Source organism: Gymnoscopelus braueri, assembly GCF_963280865.1.
Source record: "Gymnoscopelus braueri genome assembly, chromosome: 23".
NCBI classification, from domain to species: Eukaryota; Metazoa; Chordata; class Actinopteri; order Myctophiformes; family Myctophidae; genus Gymnoscopelus; species Gymnoscopelus braueri.
In genome coordinates this window covers 12,870,160-12,894,091 of record NC_137625.1, presented here as the reverse complement: position 1 = coordinate 12,894,091, position 23,932 = coordinate 12,870,160, and the positions used below count along the sequence as shown (strand labels likewise).

At 44.6% G+C, this 23,932-nt stretch overlaps 1 protein-coding gene across 2 annotated transcripts in view; it reads left to right on the top strand.

Annotated features, from left to right (window-relative positions):
- anks1b (ankyrin repeat and sterile alpha motif domain containing 1B) overlaps positions 1-23,932 on the top strand; it is a gene marked incomplete at its 5' end in the record, with an annotated part of 338,563 nt that overhangs the window by 216,870 nt on the left and 97,761 nt on the right. The window contains 4 exons of one of the 2 annotated variants that reach the window (XM_080421027.1): positions 13,443-14,104; positions 15,195-15,317; positions 21,795-21,864; positions 23,393-23,499. In XM_080421027.1, coding sequence (XP_080277153.1) covers positions 13,443-14,104; positions 15,195-15,317; positions 21,795-21,864; positions 23,393-23,499 — 962 coding nt within the window. The remainder of the gene's footprint in view (positions 1-13,442; positions 14,105-15,194; positions 15,318-21,794; positions 21,865-23,392; positions 23,500-23,932) is intronic. The other variant, XM_080421028.1, reaches the window with a different exon arrangement.

Here is a 23,932-nt window from a genome sequence, read left to right as displayed (position 1 = left end):
CCATCTGAGCAAGCCTTCTGCTAGGTGAAAGTTTCATTTCCTTTCCCTCTCTTTCTTTCCCTTTGGGATTTTGTTGAGTGGCATCTAAAAGTGTCTCTCAACCTGTGGGCTGCGAGGGTAAGAGATATGCTGAATTTTCTTTTCTATAAAATGCATAATTTATGAACTACAATGCCTCAAGCCTTGGCTGGTGTTGAATGTGCATGCCTGTGATTGGCTAGTACCGGTATATCCCATAAGCCAGGGGGACAGGAGTATTGTAATTGGCTAGTTAGTAGCGGGAAGCTTATCCCATTCCCTGGAGGGATGATTACTCTGCAGTTATTAATTCACAAAAAGGATATAGTTGTCAATGCGTGCTGTAGAATATACAATGATTATTATTTAAGTCTTCTGTTCAGAGTCATCAATATCATTGATGACTTTTGGACGAACACAGAGGGACCAGGCTGCTGGATGCTAATCAAGAGACTTTCAAAATCCATTCACAGACATGCGTGCACGCACAGGCAATACAGACACATGCACATTCACACATGAGCGGTTATGCATTGTGTTCGCACATTGCGCACGAGCTCTAGTAAACGCACATGCTTGCATGCACTTGTGTAGTACACACACAGACAGAGGCTCTATGAACACTTAACCCATTTAAACCAGGGACGCATCTGTGTAACCACTTCAACCATTGTTTTATACTTTGGCTATTCAAAAATAGCAGATGTACAAGCTCATAGTGCGGCACCGAGTGCCGCACTATGAGCTTGTAGATCAGCTATTTTTGAAAAATCTTGAACATTTTTGCAAATCTTTGAATATATATATTTTTAACGTTTTTTTTAAAGATTAGTTTTTGGGCTTTTATGCCTTTAATGATAAGACTGACAGGAAGTGGGGAGTGACACGCAGCAAAGGTAGTCGGGATCGGGATTCGAACCCGCCACACGCTGTCAGGCTGTTGCCAGCCTAGGGTGCCTAAAGTGAACATTTTTTACTCAAATCTTTGCTTCTGCGGGGGCGGGGGGTAGATCCATGGAACAAAATATTTTGAGATGGGGTCAGCGGCCAAAAACATATAATTTTGGGTGGTCCTTGACATGAAAAAGTTTGAGAGCCACTTTTATAGCAAAAAAAACTGTTTTCAGAAAACTGTTAGTATTTAGAAGACATTTTGTAGAATCGGAACCTCAGGCCTTAATGGGTTAATTGACTTGATCATTAACGCTTGGCCGCAGGACTGTGGAGGCCAGTGAAGGCCTAATGTGGTTTGAGCTGATTTTCCAATCAGTGCATCACACGAAACGCATCAAAAGTAGCGCATCCACAATTCACACCGTGTTTTGAGCTTGTAGATCTGCTACTTTCACTGTTTTTGAATCCCGAAACGTAACAGTTTTGGACTGGTTTCCACCCAACAGCGTCAATATACTTCTACACTGCCCCCACACCTCTCCATGTCTACTCCACCTCTCCATCTCCCTCCATTTCCAATAGAACACCTGGCACCAGGGATGATGACAAGCCAGTTGCCGTGGCAATGTACTCTGCTTACCGAGAATGAAAGTGTGAATTTAATATCTGCTGTCTGGCCCCTTGGGTAGGCTGGATTAGATAGATAGGGCCTATCAGACATAAAGGAATGGTCTCTTATCTCTCCATAGGAGAGGGGGATAGACTGACCTGTTGTGAACACAGTTCCAGCTGCAGTACGTGGGAAAGTGTGCTCCTCGGAGCGCAGATCTCTGCCAGAATGGGTTGCCTACCCAGGGCTGTGTCAGTGGTGTGGTGCAGCCAGTGCAACTGTTCTCGTTTGTGGGCAAGGCAAGGCAAGGCAGTTTTATTTGTATAGCACATTTCAACAACAAGGCAATGCTATGTGCTTTACACAGAACATCAAGCAAAGGAAACGCACATATAAAATGACATTAGAGATTAGGATGCATAAAACAAAAGAAGTAAAAATTAACAGCTACAGTTACAGAAAAGAAATGAAAAGAGGAAAAGAAAAAGTAACTCAATCAAGTGGCAAACAGAAAGGTTTGGGTACAAGTGAAAGTAGTTTTGGAGGTGCGCTCTATAGAGGTCCCTCAACATGCGATTCCATTTTGGGTATGATCGGATGTTGCGTTCATGATATATCTCTTTTTGTACCTTATTTGGTGGGGGGGGGGGGCATGTTTCTATAACAAACACTGACGTTTGTAGCCTTTGTGGCCCTGTGGGTGGAAGTGAAATCGTTGTGGCTCTGCGTTGTTTACAGGCCCCTCAATGTGTGATTCAAATAGATCGGTGAAGAGATTCGGAGTAGAGGGGGGACAGAGCAGACCAAGTGTTAGTTTACCAAGTATCTGGATTTGTTTCCATACGCTACTGCTCAGTTTCAGATAAGGTTCTCAGAACCTCATTTGGGCCCTGGTCGGGAGGTAGCACTAACCCTCCCAGAACATAATACTTTACAACAAAAAAAATCTAAAGTACCAACAATCGCTAGATCTACAAGCGCGCTTGTCACGTTGTGAGCTTGTAGATCAGCTATTTTACCTTTTTTTTTAAATACTTTTTTTATGGCATACCTTCCCCTTCAGGGTGGGGTGGTTCTGGTTATAATAGAAACGTAAACAAAACAAAAAAACATCACAGAACTTCATGGGTTCTGGAGAGTTTCAGGTTATGAAAGGTTCTGGGTTTACCCTTCATTGTGGAAATGAAAAAGAGCCAAAAGCAACAAACCAAAGAGGGGCTTCAATCTTTGTCGGCTGCATGGCATCAACCTCAACCTTAGCGTTAGCCCAGCGCCTGGAGCCCAGCGAGACGATATGAATTCACACAGACCTGTGATACTCAGGAAATAGGATTCCGTCTCTAATCTCCCCCGTGACTGACAGCCCAGATATGAGACTGTAGTTTTTAATAACACTCACTGTGTCTTCCAGCCGAGACGGAAGCGAAGGAACACGGCGCTATCAGATGTGTAGAACACACCCCCGCCACCTCCTCTGTGCAGGAAAACATCCCTATTTTAAAGAGTGTGTGTGTGTGTGTGTGTGTGTGTGTGTGTGTGTGTGTGTGTGTGTGTGTGTGTGTGTGTGTGTGTGTGTGTGTGTGTGTGTGTGTGTGTGTGTGTGTGTGTGTGTGTGTGTGTGTGTGTGTGTGTGTGTGTGTGTGTGTGTGTGTGTGTGTGTGTGTAGTGTGTGACAGTTTACGTGCTGAGCTGATTTGAGGAACTATATTTTAGTGGGGAGGAAAGTGGTAATATGTATATAGGTGCATCCTCCCCAGGCTTTTAACCCAGTTTTTCAAAAAACTCTTAGGATTCAAAACATTGGTTTAGAACAGTGGTTCTAAAAAATAACAGATGTACAAGCTCGCAGCGTGCAAAAAGTGTTTTTTAAAACATAAATGTTCTCTTCTGGGGGTCCCTGGCACAAAATATTTTCAGATGGGGGGGGTCCCGCGGCCAAATACATATCATTTTGGGGAGTCCTTGGCATGAAAAAGTTTGAGAACTACTGATTTAGAAGGCATGTTGTGGAATCGGCCACAGGTCTTAGCATTACTCAAGCCTCATAACCACAGCAACCAATGCAGATAGTTGGACGACGTCATACACAAATCCCATCTAATCACTTGAAAATAATACCAGTCCTGAAAAAGCCTAACACCGTTGACAGAAGTGTATAAGTGTGCGTGCTCGTGCGTGCCGTGCACACCCATTCACACACGCACACAAACCATGCTCCACACATTTACGCCAAATCACTAGAAAGGCAAGGACATACAAATACTATGAGAAGCTTTCAGATTTTTGTCCAGGCCACTTGCACGTTGTGCGTGCACAATGCACACACACACACACACACACTGCAGGTTTCCATTCTAGAGTTAACCACTTAAAAACCCTGTATATCGTCTGTTTTCGCCTACCCAGAAAAGGGCCACTAGGGTTCAAGTAGTAAATTGTGCATCTGTACAAACTGGGAACACACAACAGCACACCGTATTTATCTCTGTACAGTACATCTACACTACAGTATTATGCTCTCTTTATCTCTCAATGTCTGTCTGTCTGTCTGTCCGTCTGTCTGTCGCCCCCTTTCTCTTTCGCTCCATCTCTCTCCCAGCTCCTGCATTCCTGCACACTCTCTATCTCTCTCAATACAGCACCACAGAGTGTTGCTAGGTGAGGTTGCATCATATTCTTGGTGCAATTGTTTAGAGTTCCTCTGCCTGGCCCACAACAATGTAGGCTCTCCTCTTCCACAACGGAACAATACATTTCTTGCTGGTGGGTCTAGTTTAACTGTATACCCCAGACTTCAGTGCTGGAGGCTCGGACAAAATAATGGATGAGAGACTCACTCTCTAAGCCGGCCGTAAGCTAACGGTGCCCTTGCCCTTTTGTAAACATCTCTCCAAAAAAGATAATTCTGTTCTGTTTTTGTAGCTGAATGGCCGAAGGCTGAGCTGTGTAGAACAGGTGTGTCTGTTTGTATGTTCTCACAAAAGAATGAGATTTGGACAGTCCTTTGTGCCAGAAGCCATTAGGCTCTACAACAAGGCAGCTGTCTTTTGCTGCCTGTTGACACTACAAAAGAGATGGGAAAATTACATGTACCTCCCCTTGTGGCCTCCTGATCACCAATTTAGAAAGAAACCAGTGTTACTCATCATTTAATGGATGCTGTCAGGCTATTCCACATTTTGGTGGAGTATAGAATGAGAATCTCTATCTCTTATCTATCTATCTGTCTTATCGGTCGGTCGGTCGGTCGGTAATAAAGTTGAAATTGTCTGTCTGTCTGTCTGTTAGTCACACCCACATCCCAGGGTGGATTGGGCTGAAACCTTTCACACCGGTGTGTTATGATCCGGGGAAGGTCACAACGTTCACAAACTGATTCAACTGAACTCTGCATTTTGATTCATGGGGCTTCTTTCACAAACTGCACACGTAGTCACTTTCCATCGATAGCTAAAGGTTGTACCTTCTCTCACTGTCTCTGTCTCAATTTCATTTAAATTCGATAATGCTTTATTAGTGTGACTTTTTCAAAAACAGTGGTATCGATAATTTTCACGGTTGTTTAAAAAATATATAAATCTTTGCCTATAATGACTTGTCCAAAATAGGGACGCCGTGGGTTGGAAGTGGTTAAATCTGTCTGTGGGTGTCATACAGTATGTATTTATTTAACCAATGAAAAGTTGCAACAAGAGCTTGTGACTAAATATAACAACTTTGGATCCATTTGGAACGTCGGTTTTCCTGAAAAGTAGCGGTTTTGGACAGTGACGATAGTAGTGGAGCCCAGTGCTGACAGTGTAGCTGGGGGATGGACTCCTCTGCTTGGCAGGAAGCTGCTGCTGGTGCTCTGCCATGTTGCAGTAAAACATGTGTTAACAAGCAATTAAACATGACCCTCCTCAGCCTGTGGTGTGGATGAGCCTGTTTCCCAGAGAGGTTGTGTGCGGGTGCGTCTGTTCTCTTATCCATGAACGTGTGTGCGTGTGTGTGTGTGTGTGTGTGTGTGTGTGTGTGTGTGTGTGTGTGTGTGTGCGTGTGCGTGTGCGTGGAGTAATGTCTTTATGGATTGGAAAGAATAATTTACTATGTGTGTGTTGCCTCTTCTCCACGGTGCAGGTTTTGAAAGTGAGAGCCATCAGGGGACACCATGGGTTCCAATTTGAAGTGCGAGTAAAAAGAAAAAAATATTAGTTGGGATATTTGTGTCACTGTACAGTGATTGATTGATTGAATACTTTATTAACAGCCTTGTACAAAGGCACACTTTGGCCTGCATGACAAGGAAAATATTGGTTGGACTCAGCTTACAGTATATAGGCAGCCCATAATGAACATATTGATTCGTTAGGAAAGGTGATTTCAGGGCTATAAGAAATAAACTGGCTCCAGTGTCATTTAAGAGAGAATCCAATTAGATGCATGTGCAAATCGCAGTTGTTAGCATGCATGGCAACGGTTTGTGGTGTGTGTGTGTGACGTCACGTCACGTCAGACCAGAGCTCTGGCTGGCATATATGTGTTGTTGAGAACGAGAGGGACATCCAGAGCCAGAACGTGAGTAAGAAATAGTAAGACCGACATACATCGTGACACAGGGACAGAGAGACACACACAGACTGAGACAGCGAGACAGACAGAGATGTTTCACTGGACCTTGCATCTGAAAGGAGGACCAAAGGTAGGTTATCATGCTGCTGTAGCAGTGGGGAACAAGGTCTACACCTTTGGAGGGTACTGTGACTGGCAGACTAACATGGGTCAGATTGAGGTGCTTGTCTTCGACACAGTATCTTTGCGCTGGATGACATTGCCCCCGGTGACAACTGGAAGAGGAGAACATCCCCCTGAGGTTTCCCACACCTGGGGCCACACAGCTGTGCTGATAGAGGACACCATCTACATTTGGGGGGGCACTATTGACATAAAGGAGTACTGCAACGTACAACATACTGCAACCCTTTATGCATTCGATGTCAAAACCCACGTGTCGTTCAAGCCCACGATTTCCGGGACCGTTCCAGAGGCGACGATCGACCACTCAGCCTGTGTCTTGGGGAAGGTCATGTATGTCTTTGGAGGATTTAGATACCTGACTGGACACACTAATGACATCCACAGGTTGGACACCTCCACAATGGTCTGGTCTTTAATTGACACCAGAGGCACCCCGGCACCCGCTTCAACATGTCACTCTGCCACCTTCATCGGGACAAAGATGTTTGTGTTTGGGGGCAGAGACGACCAGGACTACTACAACAACATCAGTGTGTTTGACACGGAGATCAGCTGCTGGCTGAACACGCCTTCTCCACAGCTCCCAGAAGGACGCGCCTTCCATTCGGCATTTGCTTACAATGGAGAGCTGTACATATTTGGCGGCGACTGCGACTGGGACCGCATCTTCACAGATCTGTGGAAGTTCAATGCGGAGACCTTCTCCTGGAGGGAGGTTAAGCCCAAGGGCTTCCCCTTGGGCCCGTATAGGATGTCTAGGATGTGCTGTTGCATGGTGGGAGAACGCGTCGTCGTCTTTGGAGGATACACGTCCGATAACCTGTACATCTTAGACTTATGCCCTAGTCTGAAGACGCGTTGCAAACTAGCCGTTATTGAGTACGGTTTGAAACAGTCGGCACTCCGACCCGACATAAGGTGTGACCTGGCAACAGACTACAAATGTGTGCTTGTTGCCTAAAACTACCTAAAACTAAAAACTAAATAGTGAGCACACAAGAAAACTAAAACTAAAAAACAGCAGACCCTCAGAAAATACACAGGCCTACTGTATACACAAACGTGCAGTTCATATACAGTATATATACAGTATAACTGAAATTCTGTTCCAAATAGTAACCGAATCCAAAATGCCCGGTACCGGGTACCTATAAAGTTGATTACATTTCGGTTCTGCTCACCATTTCCTAGACATACTAATAACTGTTCATTGCAAATAAAGGCTACATCTGCAAAGATGTACCCAGCTATCAGCCAGGACCTGTCGGTGCACTGCTCTGTGACGGAAGCACATCAAACTTTCATTGACAATTCTCCATATATATATCCAGTATATACTGTATATGGGGATGAGTATCATTAGAATTCTGTCAGCCCTGATTCTATGAGAATCATATGCATTATCCTCTTTAAATGATACACATCCAATGACCTGTACGTCTTAGACTTAAATAAAGTCTGAAGACATTATATAGCAGTTATTCAATTGCGTTATCATTTTAGATTTTTTTCTTTCTTTCTCTTTTTTTTACTGTACTGCCATACTGTTTGCCAGACCCAAGGGGTCGGGCTTACATGAGGCTTTGTACCTGTTTCGTCCATACATGGGCATGGTCACTTTGTCCTCCGGCCCCAGCCAAAAAAAAGTCTGTCACTTTGTCCTCCGGCCCCAGCCAAAAAAAAATCTGTCCCCCTTTCGTCCCCTTTCGTCACGAACTATTCATGACATCATTATTATGTCACAAGTATTATAAAGTGGTTTGTAGGTGTGTTACATCATACTAGGACTTCATTCTGGGTCTGGCAGAACCAGGTCTCCTGGTCTTGTTTCAAACTGCTAATAAAGTATTTAATAAATCAAAGAAAGATGGGACAGTTACCCATGTTAACCATAAGAGCTCACATTCTTCAGATAACATATAAATATTTTCTCCAAATACAGACGTTATGAAATGTAACTCAATATCATAAACGACCCAGAGTCACATCCCAGACAAAATCGCCGGGTGGTTCGTTTATTTTTGGAACACAGTTGTATGGGAAATCCAATACAAAAAATAACGTCGTTACCCAGGGGTAGCAGGAGTGACGTCAGGACTTCGGTACTCCATTCCAGTGGTTCTCAACCTGTGGGTCCGGACCCCCAGGGGGGTCCCCACATGATTTTGGGGGGGTCCCCAGATGACGTCAAGTGACAATTTAAGGACTTTTAAGACCTTTTTAATACCTCAACACAAAATTTAAAAAAAGATCATCAAAGTATCAAAAGTAATCAACAAACTATACTATAAAAACTGGTCAAACATTGGCCAAATTGTTAAATAATATAAGAAAGAGGCAAAATAATTTAAAGTAGCCGATCTACTAGCTCACAACGTCAGCTAGTTGATCTGCTATCTGATACAATATTTATCTGTGGAACCGAGTCAAACCAAATTGAATGCCTCATCTCCTACATTCCAAGTGCTTGTCAGGGTGGGGGGTCCCCAGTTCACATATGATTATTTTGGGGGGTCGCGGCCGGAAAAGGTTGAGAATCCCTGCACTGTACAACTTGATACTTGCCAATGCCAACCTGCTGGTTCATCAGCAAACATGCACATCTGCCTCTCATTCACAGTCACTGCAGGAGATGGCACTGTAAATGTTTTTGCCGTGCGGTATGAATATGTGCACCGTTACACCCCTAATTACTACCAACAGCAACAGATACAATACCATGATTGTGCTTGTTGCCAGCAAACCCACACAAAAAAAAGAAAAAGAAAACAGCGAGGCCACAAAAAAAAGACAAAAACCAGACAAACAGTGGACCCACTAAAAAGAAAAACGATGTAAAAAAGATTTTAATTGGCGAGCTCCCATTTAGATGTTTTGTTTTGTTTTGTTTGGGCCCATGATACCTCTACAAGAAGGCGTCATAAGGAATGCGCATCGCACACACACACACACACACACACACACACACACACACACACACACACAAACACATTGCTGCGGTTGGAGAGACAGCTTATCCAAATACCAATCACAGGTTGAGCTGATCTGTGCATGACACAGCCTGCACAACACTATAGGTTACTGTGTGTGTGTGTGTGTGTGTGTGTGTGTGTGTGTGTGTGTGTGTGTGTGTGTGTGTGTGTGTGTGTGTGTGTGTGTGTGTGTGTGTGTGTGTGTGTGTGTGTGTGTGTGTGTGTGTGTGTGTGTGTGTGTGTGTGTGTGTGAGCTCATGCAATGTCTGTCAATAAATGTGCAGGCACGCACATTGCTGTTGTGAGATGTCAGAAGCAAAGCTGTGTGAAGGTATAGCACGCTAATACAGTTTAACTTACAAGCAAAGCTTATTTCTTGGTCAGCTACTCGGGTAAGGAGCACACACAAACACACACACTCTCACACACACACACACACACACACACACACACACACGTGCGCGCACCACACACACACGCTTTCTGATGTCATGGTAGCCACGGTAAATACCACTTCTGATGAGCTTTAGTAACTGTGAATGTTTTCCGTATAACATTGCCTGTGTTGAGGTTGTTCAAGCATTTTCTTGAATAACATATTTAATATACTGTAAGTCCAACATACTGTGTACATTGCCTTTACGTATATAGTGCTGCTGTGTGTGTGTTTGTTTGTCTGTCTGTGCATCTTGGGTATATGACGATAGATCAGGGGCTCCCAAACTTTGCCATGCCAAAAAAAAAACTATAGTTATATGGCAAAATGGCATTTCATATTTTTTGAAACATTTGGAGAAATAATGACACATAAAATAGCCAGGTTGAAAGTGTTTTTTTCCCTCCTCCTCCTCCTCTTCTCCAATTATCCGTACAACCTCCCACCCCCCGGGTGTTAATTTCCATTAATTATTTTTGTTTCTTCTACTGTTTATAGAAGATGTGATAACCGAATAAATGGCCCTGGCCAGCTTGTGAACAAAATGGACAATGCTGACAGAACAATAACACATAGATGACAGAGGACAGTGTGAGAGGTGAAATGCTCAATATGTGTCATCCCATTCTCAAGGTGTGAGTACACGACGCGGTCTATAAAAGAAACGTCCATCTTTACATTTTCAAATGTGGGATGTTTTCACGGCTCGTTGGCCAAAGGAATTAGACCACAGTATTAGTACAGTACAGTCTGTCTCAATGATGAATGACGTTCACAGAACAAACCATTTGAATTGATTATGAACCTGCCAGGGTGTGGGCTGCTCAAATGGGACATGACATGAAAAATGACTTGTTCTTGTCGTGGGAGATCTTCTGCTTCATGTTCTCCCACTTTGTCTCTGTTGTAAATTGTCCACGTCACGGCAAAATGGCACCTCTTTAATCACCGTGAATTCATCTAATTAGCTGCTCTTTTTTTCCCAGGGGCTTTTTGCAGAAAGACATCGTTTATGTTCCCTTACATAACTATGCTTTAACATTGGAGCGGGTTATATAATGGCAGCAGTGGTTATTATAACTAAAACTAACGAAATAACAAAAACTGGACTTGAAAAAATCATTTTAGGTAACTTTATGTTGTCAGACAGTATCCAATATTTTCAGCCCATCTACAGTACAAGGCAAGCTTACAATAGTGTTGCAACGTGTTGTGAACTTGAGGCCCTATGCCTTACCCCTTATGCCTAAACTTATTAGCCATATTTTACTATTTTGAAAAACATTTTAAAATAGTTCAACCAGCCGATCTACATCGACACGTTGTGAGCTTGTAGATCGGCTATTTGAACTACTTTAAAATGTTTTTCAAAATAGTAAAAAAATGGCAAAAGAAAATAGGGATAAGGGGTAATGCGGCGCTATTTGTCTGATCTTTCCAAATCTCGCCCCTGACTACCAATAAAAACACTAAAGCCATCAAACTAAACTAAAGACTTGTTTTCACAAAATAAAAAAGAAACAAGCCAACCAGCTTTAAAAACAGATCAAAACTGAAACTAAAAACATGAAGTAAAAACGAAAAAATAACAAACAAAAAAACTATTGGGGGGGGCAGTGACCATCAGCCCAGAGGAGGATGCTCCCAGCAGGGGGAGACAGACACACATAGCCCCAAGGACCTTCAAGAACCTGTGTGTGTGTGTGTGTGTGTGTGTGTGTGTGTGTGTGTGTGTGTGTGTGTGTGTGTGTGTGTGTGTGTGTGTGTGTGTGTGTGTGTGTGTGTGTGTGTGTGTGTGTGTGTGTGTGTGTGTGTGTGTGTGTGTGTGTGTGTGTGTGGAGAGAGTGACACAGTGGTAGTAATGTGATGTTTATCTGTAGTGGGATTGTTTACATGGACACCCGGGTACACAGTCTTAACACACAGTGACAGGAACAAGAGGAGAGATCAGGGTCCGCTATCCCTCTCTAATCCCCCCCTTCTCTCTCTGACTCTCTCTCTCTCTCTCTCTCTCACACACACACACACACACACACACACACACACACACACACACACACACACGTCTATTCACTGTCTATTTATAGAAAATAAAGCTCAGAAAGCATTAGGCTGTGTTGTTGTCCAATCAACAGCACCTGATGAAAAACACAATCCCATTATTTCAACCCCCTGTCGAAAGCTTCAGAGCTGTGTGTGTGTGTGTGTGTGTGTGTGTGTGTGTGTGTGTGTGTGTGTGTGTGTGTGTGTGTGTGTGTGTGTGTGTGTGTGTGTGTGTGTGAGAGATTCTACACCTGCTAATGGATTGTCACGCTCCATTATATACACACAGAATGAATACCTCATGTGTGTATGATCTTGTTTGTTATGCACAGATCAAAGACTTCTGCGCTTCTGGTTTGTCTGTCTGTCTGTCTGTCTGTCTGTCTGTCTGTCTGTCTGTCTGTCTGTCTGTCTGTCTGTCTGTCTGTCTGTCTGTCTGTACATGTATGTGTCGCTAAATCTTTAAAACATTTTGAATAATTTAGCTTTTATTTTAACCCAAATCTTAACCCCAAATCTTAAAAATAAATAAGCCTCAGGTACTTAAAGGGATACTTCACTTTAGGGCCGGGGACACATTTAAAAAAAATATTAAAAATAAATGAAAAAAGTTATGGAAAATTCATGGCCCCCTCACGCATTAGAGTGTCCTACTAATGTGTGAGGGGGCCATGAATTTTCCATAACTTTTTTCATTTATTTTTAATATATTTTTTAAATGTGTCCCCGGCCCGAAAGTGAAGTATCCCTTTAATGGTTTAATTTACTTGCACTTGTGTAGACAATCATGCAAACACACACATAAACTGGCCAAGGAGGCTAGTCAAGCAGGGACATGTGCACCCACCACGCACGCACACATGCATGAATGCATGTGTGCGTGCGTGCGTGCGTGCGTGCGTGCACCCATTCAGACACACTCTGAGAAATACTTATCGGGTCAAAAGGAATGAAAAGCAGCTTTCTACGGCCCTTCGCTCACCCCACTGCACACAGACAGTCAGCATAGTCTGCATAGGCAAATCCTCAGGCTTATTTGAACTCCGAGAGTGTTACAAATGGAAGCCACTGGACCCGTTTGCACACTCTCAGAGTTATATTAAAACCCCAAGATTTTACAGTGTGTGGGTATCCTTCTATTGGCTCTTATTACAGTACAAAGAGTCCTGTGAACACACACACACACACATACACACACACACACGCACGCACGCACGCACACACACACACACACACACACACACACACACACACACACACACACACACACACACACACACACACACACACACACACACACACACACACACACACACACACACACACACACACACACACCAAGCGAGCAGGCGTGTACAATTGGAGTCAGGAGTTGTCATCTCCCCCCCTTATGCAGGAGAAGCAGGTCTCTTCTCTTCAGGCAAACAGAACCTCTTGTTCGCTGCTTTTATCTGTTATCTTTCAATTTGCTGCTCCGCGTGTCCTTCTGGGTGTTGGCAGAGAGCGCTGCACTCCATTCTGCACTACAGCAGATCACTCTTATGTTTATTTTCCGGGGGCACAGATTATTCTAGTTCACTTTTTTGTTTTTCCTCTGTACTCTGAGCAGGTTCATCAGTGTGTGTAATTGTTTCGAGGGCGAGGGGCGCAGTTTCCCCCGACGCGTGTTGCACATGTGTATCGAGTTACACTAATCGCCTTGTTTGTTGTTCGTTTCCTATTTCCTCGGCAGACGACGGCCCCTACCAGCGGGAGCCTCCTCCTTTCCCCTCCTCCTCCTCCTCCTCCGCCACCACCGCCTCCTCCGCCGTTCTGCCCGAGGACCGGAGAAAGAGCCACGTGCCCGAGGAGTTCGCCGGCCTCCTCCACGGCTCCTCCCCCGCCTGCGAAACCCCGGACACGCCTTATCACCTCTACAGCGCCAAGAGCGCCCAGAAGTGCGACGCGGGGAGCCTGCTGCGGGCGCCGGAGTTCAGCGTCGTGGTCGGCGGCGGCGGGGCCCCTCAGGTCGTCGCCAGGACAGGGACCGCCCGGTCGTCGTCCGCCGGGGGGGACGTCGACCCCCAGAAACCGCAGGTGGTCTACCGGACCATCTTCCACACCCGGGTCAACCAGGACCAGGAGGCGCCGCGGCCCAGGAACGGCGAGCAGGCAGACCCGCCTCCTCGGGGCTGCTCGGCGGCCTCCGCCTCCGGCCACAACGGGGAGGTTCCCAGGAGCGCGGCGGTGACCAGGGACGGCGCGTCGTCGTCGTCGTCGTCGGGGGCCGGGTACGAGGAGAGGGCCTGCACCCTCGGGAGGATGAGGTCGGTGCCCCGCAGTGTCCTGGACCTGCAGCTGTCCAAGTCCCTGTCCAAGTCTGACTCCAACCTGGTGGCTGTGTCTCCCATACAGGTACCTGACCGCCGCCATTGGTCCTTTATACCAGTGGTTCTCAGACTTTTTCTTGTTAACTCTTTGACTGCCAGAGTATTTTCATAAAGTACTCCCCCATTGCCAGCAATTTTCGTGTTTTTTTTATTTTTATATTTTGAAAATTTTCATGAAAATAATTGATCAGACTGTTTTTTAAAGACGCCGCACAAATCCGCCACCAGAGAGCAGCACATGATAGCTTGATCAGCTCCTGGTGTCTCTCTCACCCTTCTTGAGCGATTAGACAGGGAAAACCATGAAAACGGATGTGACGTCCTCCCAGATTGTTTTGATCGTCAAAATTACGTTGTGATACACGACGGCGATGACTGATCGTCACCCAGACCATAGATTATAGAAGAGAAACTGTCCGTTTGTCCGTCATACCGTGTGAAAAACCGTTTGTTTACCTATTTTGGACGAAATGACCGGGGGAAAATAATCAAAAACCGGAAACGGAACCCAGACATGAAACGGATGCAGATATGGGTGAAGTAAGTGGAACTCGAGAATAACATTGAATTTTAAGCAGCATAGCGCGATCAGAGATTAAACAATGAACGCAAATCCAACGCGTCAAACGCGTCAATGGCGTGGGTGGATTAAGTAGTTATTGACGCGTTTTCGAGTCAATGGCGTTTATAGAGTTAAGGACCCCCCAAAATTATGTATTTGGCCGCGGACCCCCATGTCAAAAATATTGTTCCAGGGACCCAGAAGCAAAGATTTGAGTTAAAAATGTTCGCTTTAGAATATATATATATATATTCAAAGATTTGCACATCAGATCTACAAGCTCATAGCGCGGCACTCTGACTTTGTAGAATCGGCCTCAGGACCACTAGGACGGAGGAGCTCTGTCCTCAGCTGAGCCAGTAGTGTAAAACAGCAGTGGAAACACTGTCATTTGAGAGGATTAATTGGCATGGCGACTAAATTAGGAGAAATTGCCTCTAAATGTAATTAAAAAAAGCAAAGAAAAAAGAAACCAAAAAAAAATGGTCCCAATTCCAAATGAGTGTTCAGTAGTTCATAAGTAATTACATGAGGTTGGTTGTAATTTCTCCAGGAGGAACTCAGTTGGGGCTCCGGGTCTCGGGGCCAGGGACCAGGCAGTCCCAGCCCAGGAGACGCCACCAGTCCTGGGGGGCGGCTGGAGAGAACGCCATCCTTCACCGCCGAGTGGGAAGAGGTGAGACTCACGCTTTTTATACCAAGTATCAAAGAGGAACTTTACTATAACTCGTCTAATACTCACTTATGTCTAATCTTATGATATTTAGTCAACTAAAACTAGACAAAAACTAAAACATTTCAGATGACTTAACTCATCAGTGCCACAAGACGTCAAAGACGTCATGAGGCCTGACGCCCCGTGTGCCACAAGACGTCAAAGACGTCATGAAAAAAAAAAAAAAAAACATGTTCAGAACCCAAGATATGATGATTTGAAGATTTGCTGCTCCATTAACTTTTTACTGAAAAAGGCTGTATCTCGGCTCCTAAGCACTTTTTTTTTTACAATTAATTTTGGTTGTGGCACTCAGAAGCAAAATTCCATAAATAAGCATGGCACTGAAAGAGTTAAATATATACTACTAAAACTAAATGGAATTTTATTCAAAATTGTCTGTCAAATTCAACACTGGTTGGAAAACAGATGACTCTTCAATGACAACGGCATCGGCAGGGTGAATCTGGTTGGGGAAGTGAATAAACAGCACTCTGCCCTCCCTCATTGAAGGGCTCATGAGCAAGGCACTAACCCCTAAAACGCTTCAGTTCCGTCACCAGCAGTATAAGGCCAAATTGTACTTTCTGCGTCTGTGTATCCGCGCCCGTGTAGCCCCCGTCATACGATGTACATGTTGTCTCCAGCTCATATCCGCGGGGACATCCGCGTGCATCCCAGATTTCATGACCACACACACTTCATGCACAAGTACCCCGACTGCACATGTGCTAGAAATGAAAATAGATGCTCCGCTTGAGGAGAGGTTGAAAGGAGAACTTTCACTCCCAGTGAAGGACTTGAACTTGATCTTCGTTGGCAGGTGTGTTAAATGGAATTCAAGCAGAACAGAATAAAAGCCTGAATAGAAAATGGCTCTTCTTGAAGTAGTTCATTGCAATCTGAGGTCTTCAGAGTACAACAGGAATGCACATAAATAAATGACACAAGATTTGGTGTTTGTTTTCCCTTTAATTTTAGTTAGTTTTATCTGTGCATAAGCAGTTTAGTTTAAGAATTAACTCGTTTCAGTGTTGTTTTTATTTTGTTTTAATTGTTCAGGTATTATGAAAGCCTTGATTTATCGAAGCTGAAAACGGTAAGATGAAAAATGCATGACATCGAGTCAGTTCGACAAGGTATAACAACCACAGTGCAAATTGAGGGAGGAAACTAAAACAAAGATGATTTTACCTGCAATACTGTTTAGTTGTGTTAGTTTTGCAGTGTTCGTTTTAGTTTTTCATTGGTTTTAATTCGTTTATTTTTCTGTTTTAGTCAACTATAATATCCCTGGGCACAAGTCCTTCAATTTTCTGGAAGAAGGTCAATAGATTATGCCTGCAGTTCGTGTTGCAAGTGTAATCAAGCCTTAAGACCAGGGGTTCCCAAACGTTTGATTGAACTGAGGACCCCCCACCCTGACAAGCACTTGGAAATGTAGGAGTTGAGGCATTACATTATGTTTGACTCGGTTCCACGGATCAATATTGTGAATATAGCCAAACTACAAGCTCACAATGCTGTAGGTCGGCTATTTTCATATTTGACAATTTGGCCAATGTTTGACACTTTTGACGGAGTAATGGTCTTATTATTAGTTTATTTAGGTCTTCTTTTCATTTTGGAGGTATTAAAAAGGTCTTAAAAGTCCTTAAATTGTCACTTTAGAAATGTATACACTTACACAGTATGTTGCTTTGTTTACTGTTGACTGAGAAAACAATGTTGCACATTAAGCTAATCATCTGGTAACCCCCCCAAAAAAAAAATCATCCAGACCCCCAGTTTGGGAACCATTGCTTAAGACTGTGGTTGTACTGGGCAGCTCCCAGGTGTGACTGTGTGTGTCACGGTGTGACTCAGTACGAAGCAGGGTGTTGCTGAAAACCAGGGATTTGCGCTCAGCTAAACCAGCCCTGCATAAGTAAAGGTGTCTGATCCCTTTGAAAGCCGCTCCAGATCTACATCAGAGCGCTGTGCCCCGGCACTAATTCCATATTAGTCTCGCGTAGCCTGGCGATCAGAGATCTCCGCCTACCAATGTGTATGTCTGGGGAAATCTAAATTCGACGTTATGGTGCTAGAGCAAACTGACTCCCACTGCTTTGAAAACGAATCATATTGCCATCCCAAAATTAAGGACCACTCTACACTTTAGAGTGCTCTAACTCCCCAAAGCAGACCAAGTATAGAGCCAAAGGTTAAGTTTACTAAGTACTGAGGGTTTAAAAGGTTAGATGTCTGAAAATGCATTCATGGATGAATGATACTAACATGAATCCAACATTTTAATAGATAATGTGTAAAACAAATAAACACAAAACATCAATTTTCACAACACTGTGATGATTGTGTTGTCAAACAAGTCTATGCAAAAAGTTTAATCTGCAACATGATTTTATACATGGTAGTGGGGGTCCCTGCTTCATCTCTCTATCAGCTAAGAGTCCTTGGCCTGAAAAACGTTGAAGACCCCTGATTTAGAGTGCTCTAAAGTCTTTGCATCGGTTCTGCAATGCTGTTACTCTTTGCAGTACATTTACAACATTACAGTAATTATTTCCACACAGTTTTAGGCCTAATTGTAAAATGTAGATGTCACCAGACATTTCAGTATAGGTGGAGATCTCTGATCGTCTGGCTAGCCTCTGTATTGATCTAGTTCTGTGACGGGTGCTGAAGAATCACTTCTAAAAGACAAAGCAGTGTGTGATGAGACCACATTGTCACAACGTCGCCGGTTCTATTCCGATGCTGGAGAACCGTGTTGGTTCCTCCTTCTCATCTAATTACAGCAAAAACAGACGCAATAAAACGAAACAGAAAGCTGTCAAGATGGTTTGTTATTAAATGCCTTCAGCTAAATTCCAGCACGCACGCAACGCACGCACGCACGCACGCACGCACGCACAGTTTGTTAAATTACAGGCAAAGTTTTAGTTACATCAAAGTGATCCGAGAATAGCCCTCTCAATCGCTTACAACACATTTAGAGAGAGAGAGAGAGATGTTAAAGCTAATTTATGTTTGTGTGTGAGCGAAGTGAAAGAGAGAAACTAAGTAGGCTATGAAACTTTATGACGTACATTTTTATTAAAGATATTCAGTTTCACAAGTTATGAACCATAGTGCAGTGATAGAGACAAGCACACTTGCAAATAGAACTGGCTTGACCAGCAAGAAACAAATAAAAAAACAAAAACAAAAAACAAAGCAAACAGAAAAAAAGAGGTCAGAACAGTCTAAAAAACAGGGGCAAAATTATACATAATTTCCTGCGCAGGGCCCCGGCAACCCTTTCCCCACTCCGCTTCTTCAGCAGATACGTGGGGGGGGCCGGGGGGGTAGATGTCTGTAATTGTAAGTAAATGTCTGAATTGCAAGTAACTCCAAAACTGATTCCTAGCCAAATCATAATGTTGAACAAGTATTTCAAATGATTTTAAAGCATTATCTTCACATAGGTCACCGACGGTATGGATGCCAATTCCATCCAAACGAAGGTGGATTTGCCTATACATCATTTGGGATTTGCCCATATCCCTAGCCTAGTAAAATATCCCGGTCGCATGAATTCACATTATCATGTGTCTTCTGCAGACCAGTCTGACCCCAAGCGCTGGGTGGGCGTTTTGCAGAAACCAAAAAGTAGAGGAGCCAATCAGCGTCTGCACTCAGGGCCCTGTGATTGACAGACGCCGATTGGCCCTTTCACATTTTGGTTTCTCTAAAAGGCCCACCCAGCGCTTGGGGGCCAGACCGGTCTGCAGAAGACACATGATAATGTGAATTCACGTGACCATACCATATCCCTGCTGTTCAATTAGGACTGACCTTAAACATGCGAGAAATCCCTGAAAATGGGAAATGATGGGATGCGTTCTAACCTCAGGGAACAGCCTGGCTGAGATATTAAACATGGGGGGGAAGGGCAGGCTTTGACAGACTGTTCCATGATATACCATGGGCAGTGGTGGAAAGTAACTAAGTACATTTACTCAAGTACTGTACTTAAGTACAATTTTGAGGTATTTGTACTTTACTTGAGTATTTCCAATTTCCAATACTTTTACTTCTACTCCACTACATCTCAGAGGCAAATATTGTACTTTTACTCCACTACAATTATTTGAAAACTTTAGTTACTAGTTACTTTTCAGATATAAACTATGATATAATGAAACACACGTTAACCACTTTAGCCCTATATTATACATAGGCTATTTGAAAATAGCAGATCTACAAGCTCACAACGCGTCGCATCGCGACGCGTTGTGAGCTTGTAGATCGGCTATTTTCAAATATTTAGTACTTTTACTTTTGGTACTTTAAGTACATTTTGATGCCAATACTTTTGTACTTTACTCAAGTAAATTTAAAAATTTGGATTTTTACTTGTAACAGAGTATTTTTATATTGCAGTATTGGTACTTTTACTTAACTACAGAATTTGAGTACTTTTTCCACCACTGACCATGGGGGGGCTCTTTTGGGGGGCAGCTAGTGCCCATTGCGTGCCTGAGGCGGGGAGGGGCAAACGTCCTCGCTGCGATTAAGACCCCTATGGGCTTAGGCTACTTCTTCCCAGTGGAGGTTCCTCAAGACAGTAGGGTACAACAGCAGTGGCAATACAGACGTGTGTGGGGAAGATGAATTGGAATAATGACTAAATTAGGAGAAAAAAGTAAAAAAATAAAAAGTAAAAAGTACATTTGTGTGTGTGCACGCTCGCGCACGTATCCTCCCTTGCATAGATTTCAAGTACCTTCCATGTACAAGTTCATTAACATTCATTTGGTCCACACGCCGCCACGAATCGCTGATGGTGATGAATCGCTGCTTGGATATTTCCCATCATTCTAGCAATTATCACGACCTTTTAGTGTTTAATTGTGTGCTGCGGGAGAGGCTGTGATAAGGTGCCCGCGGGGACTTTGCAGAGTGATATATGAAGTGAATTTGGGAGAAAATAAGAAAGTGGATCTATTTGCAGCCTCCACTCGAGCTGTTTTATTAGCCACCAGGGAGAGCCCATAACCGTCGACGAACTTAAGATAACCGTATGCATTAACACTACGCTGTGAACTCCGGAGTGTTAATTAAACTCTGAAAGTGTACAGTATCTGTAAACTTTGAGTTATAAATCCTTAATGGTCTATTTTCAGAGTCTAACAACATACATAATGGTCCATTGGAATGGTACATTCCACTTGTACCCTCTCAGACTAAAAATGAACACCCAAGATCTTAATCGCCGGATGATGATTGTCAATGTAGGCCGGCTTATGGCTCTTTAGTTGCTAATTAGGAGTCATTAGGTTTCAGCACACAACGTGTTACCATATTATGAAAGCTAGATTTCGTTTTATCACCAATCACAGCACTGCATCAACACGCAACACAATTTACCATGGGGCGCCACGGGGCGGCAGTGGCTCAGGGGTAGAGTGAACTGGAAACCGCAAGGTTCCCAGTTCGATCCCGGGCTGGGGCGCTCCCCCAGAGTTAGTGTCAAAGTGTCCTTGAGCAAGACGCTGAACCCCTAATTGCTCCCGATGTGCAGGTTGGTGCCTTGCATGGTTTCCTCCGCCATCGGTGTGTGAATGTGTGTGTGAATGGGTGAATGGCACAATCAATGTTAAGAGCTTTGGATAAAAGCGCTATATAAATGCACCATTTACCATTTTACCATTTACCATTTACATTTTAAGTGAGTACTTTGTCTGAGTATAACTCGTGAAATAGTGAAAGTAGCTGATCTACAAGCTCACAATGCCTCGCACACACAGATTTTCTATTTTCACTACTTTAGTGCGACACTCCTTGTATGACGAAACAAAATGTAAAAAGTTGAAACATGGAGATACAAGGTTTCTGCCTGACAGCAACGATACTGTCTGTCAAAAAACAGACCTGCGCTAGGCTGCTTCAGACGTGGTTCTCCGTCTGCGCTATAGGCTGGATTTCTACTAATTGTTCACAGTTCGCAATTTTTTTTGTCTGACAGCCGCAGTGGTTCTTTGGTTGCCCAGTGGACCGTGATAGGAGTGTGATACTTGGTTTAGAAAGCCAGAAGGCAGCCGCTAATGAAGCTACCATATGACACACCGTCAGGAAACCCCCAACGCGCACACACACACACACACACACACACACACACACACACACACACACACACACACACACACACTCGTGAACTCATTTGTCTTTTCTATGTTGCTTTTCATTGGCAGTGGGGGACGTTAGCTTAACGATCACTTTATTGTGTCACTTCCACGAACAGGGATCATGTTTTACTGACAAATGACTTCCATTCTCCCTCTCTCTCTCTCCCTCTCTCTCTCTCCCCACTCTCTCTCTCCCCACTCTCTCTATCTCTCTCTGTCTCTCCCCTCTCTCTCTCTCTATCTCTCTCTCTCTCTATCTCTTGTCCAGATTGATAAGATTATGAGCTCCATCGGTGCAGGTATACGTACTGGATTGCACATCAAGGACGATGCCTCAGGTAAAACAACAGTGTGTGTGTGTGTGTGTGTGTGTGTGTGTGTGTGTGTGTGTGTGTGTGTGAGCGTGCGTGCGTGCGTGCGTGCGTGTGTTGAATCATGTTATGGTCATTGGCTTCACTTCCTCCTTTTCTCATCTCTCAGACCCCCTGCTGTTAGTACACCCTTCACTCTCTCTTTCTCTATCTCTCTTTCTCCCTCTCTCCCTCTCTCTTCTCTTTTATCCTTCCCTCATCCATTAACATGGTTACCACAGGGAGAATCCTGTTTGTGTCAAACCACGTTTTGCGCCCCAGGACCGCATACACACACACACACACACACACACACACACACACACACACACACACACACACGTACACACACTGTGTGTGTGTGTGTGTTGGAGGATGGAGGGAGGTCTCAGCTCAGACAAAGAGGTTGGGGCTGATCTGACGGCTATATCAGCAGAGAGAGAGAGAGAGAGAGAGAGAGAGAGAGAGAGAGAGAGAGAGAGAGAGAGAGAGAGAGAGAGAGAGAGAGAGAGAGAGAGAGAGAGAGAGAGAGAGAGAGAGAGAGAGAGAGAGAGAGAGAGAGAGAGAGAGAGAGAGAGAGAGAGAGAGAGAGAGAGAGAGAGAGAGAGAGAGAAAGAGAGAGAGAGGATCGAAGGAGAGGAGGAACAGAGAGATAGGGGCAGGAGGAGGTGCATGGAGGGAGGGAGACGGAGGCGAGAGGGAGAAACGAGAAAGGAAGAAGAGAGCACAGGGAGAGATAGAGCGCAGCGTGCAGTTTGCATTGTGCACAGAGAGAGAGAGAGAGAGAGAGAGAGAGGGAGGGAGAGAGAGAGAGGAGGCTGCAGAGGCATACAGATGAGAGTGGGAGGACTGGATCAAGAGAGAGCTACAGCAGGCAGGCAGCTCTCGCTCTGTTGTTTCTCCCCTGTTTCTCTCTCTCTCTCTCACACACACACACACACACACACACACCACGCTGTCTCTTTCACACATACACACACACACACACACACACACTCAGGCGAGAGCAGCCGACCGAGCGCAACAGCTGAAAGAATCAGTGCTCTCTCTCTCTCTCTCTCTCTCTCTCTCCCTCTGTGGGATCTATACCTCGGCGTGTGGAGGATCTAACCCGATGGATGAGTGCCGTTTACTGGATCTAACTTGAGCCGTCTGGAAGCTATACCCTCACCCCCCCTCCATCACCACAGACATGCCTTCCCCTCAAACCTGACCGCACACCTCCACCTTCCTTTTCAACCAGCAACCCCCTACCCTCTCCTCCTCTTTCACCCCTTCCCCTCCATCCATCCCTCCATCTATCCCCACCTCCCACCCCTCACCTCGCCCCCGCGTACGTTTTTTTCTTTTTTCCCTCCTTTCTTTTTGAGCGAGAGCATGGCGGGCTCCTTCGACAGCCACTTTGCGCGTCACAACATGATGTGGCAGTGCCAGCTGTCTCAGCCGGACTGCCAACGCTGTTACCGCGTGGACGGCTACTCGCTGCTCAAACGTCTGCCCCTGCACCCCCTCATAGGTCCCCGGTGCCCCCTGCAGTCCGTGGGCCAGTGGCTGGACTCCATCGGCCTGGTCCAGTACGAGAACCACCTGCTGGCCAACGGCTTCGACAACGTCCAGTTCATGGTGAGTGCCAGTGGCGGCCGGGGGGGGGTTTGTTTTTGTTTTGCGTGTGTGTGCGGTGTGTGTGTGTGTGTGGGGGTGCGCGTGTGTGTGTGGGGGGGGATTTTTGTGTTAATATTTGTTGTCTTCTGATTTTCTTTTTGTTGTTGCTCTCCTGTTTTCTGTTTGCTCTGTTTTCATCTCACCTTCCTCTGTTTGACGTGCCTCCCCTCTCTCTCTCTCTGTCTCTCTCTGTCTCTCTCTGTCTCATTTCTTCATAAACCATGCATAATTTACTCATTTATTTTCTTTCACCATCTCCACCCCCACAAGATTTAATTCTTTTGTCGTATTTATGTATTTAACATGTTTTCGTTGTCTTGAACTATTAGTTTTCATCTCTGCTGCTGCCTATATCTTAGCCATCTCTCTCTCTCTCTCTCTCTCTCTCTCTCTC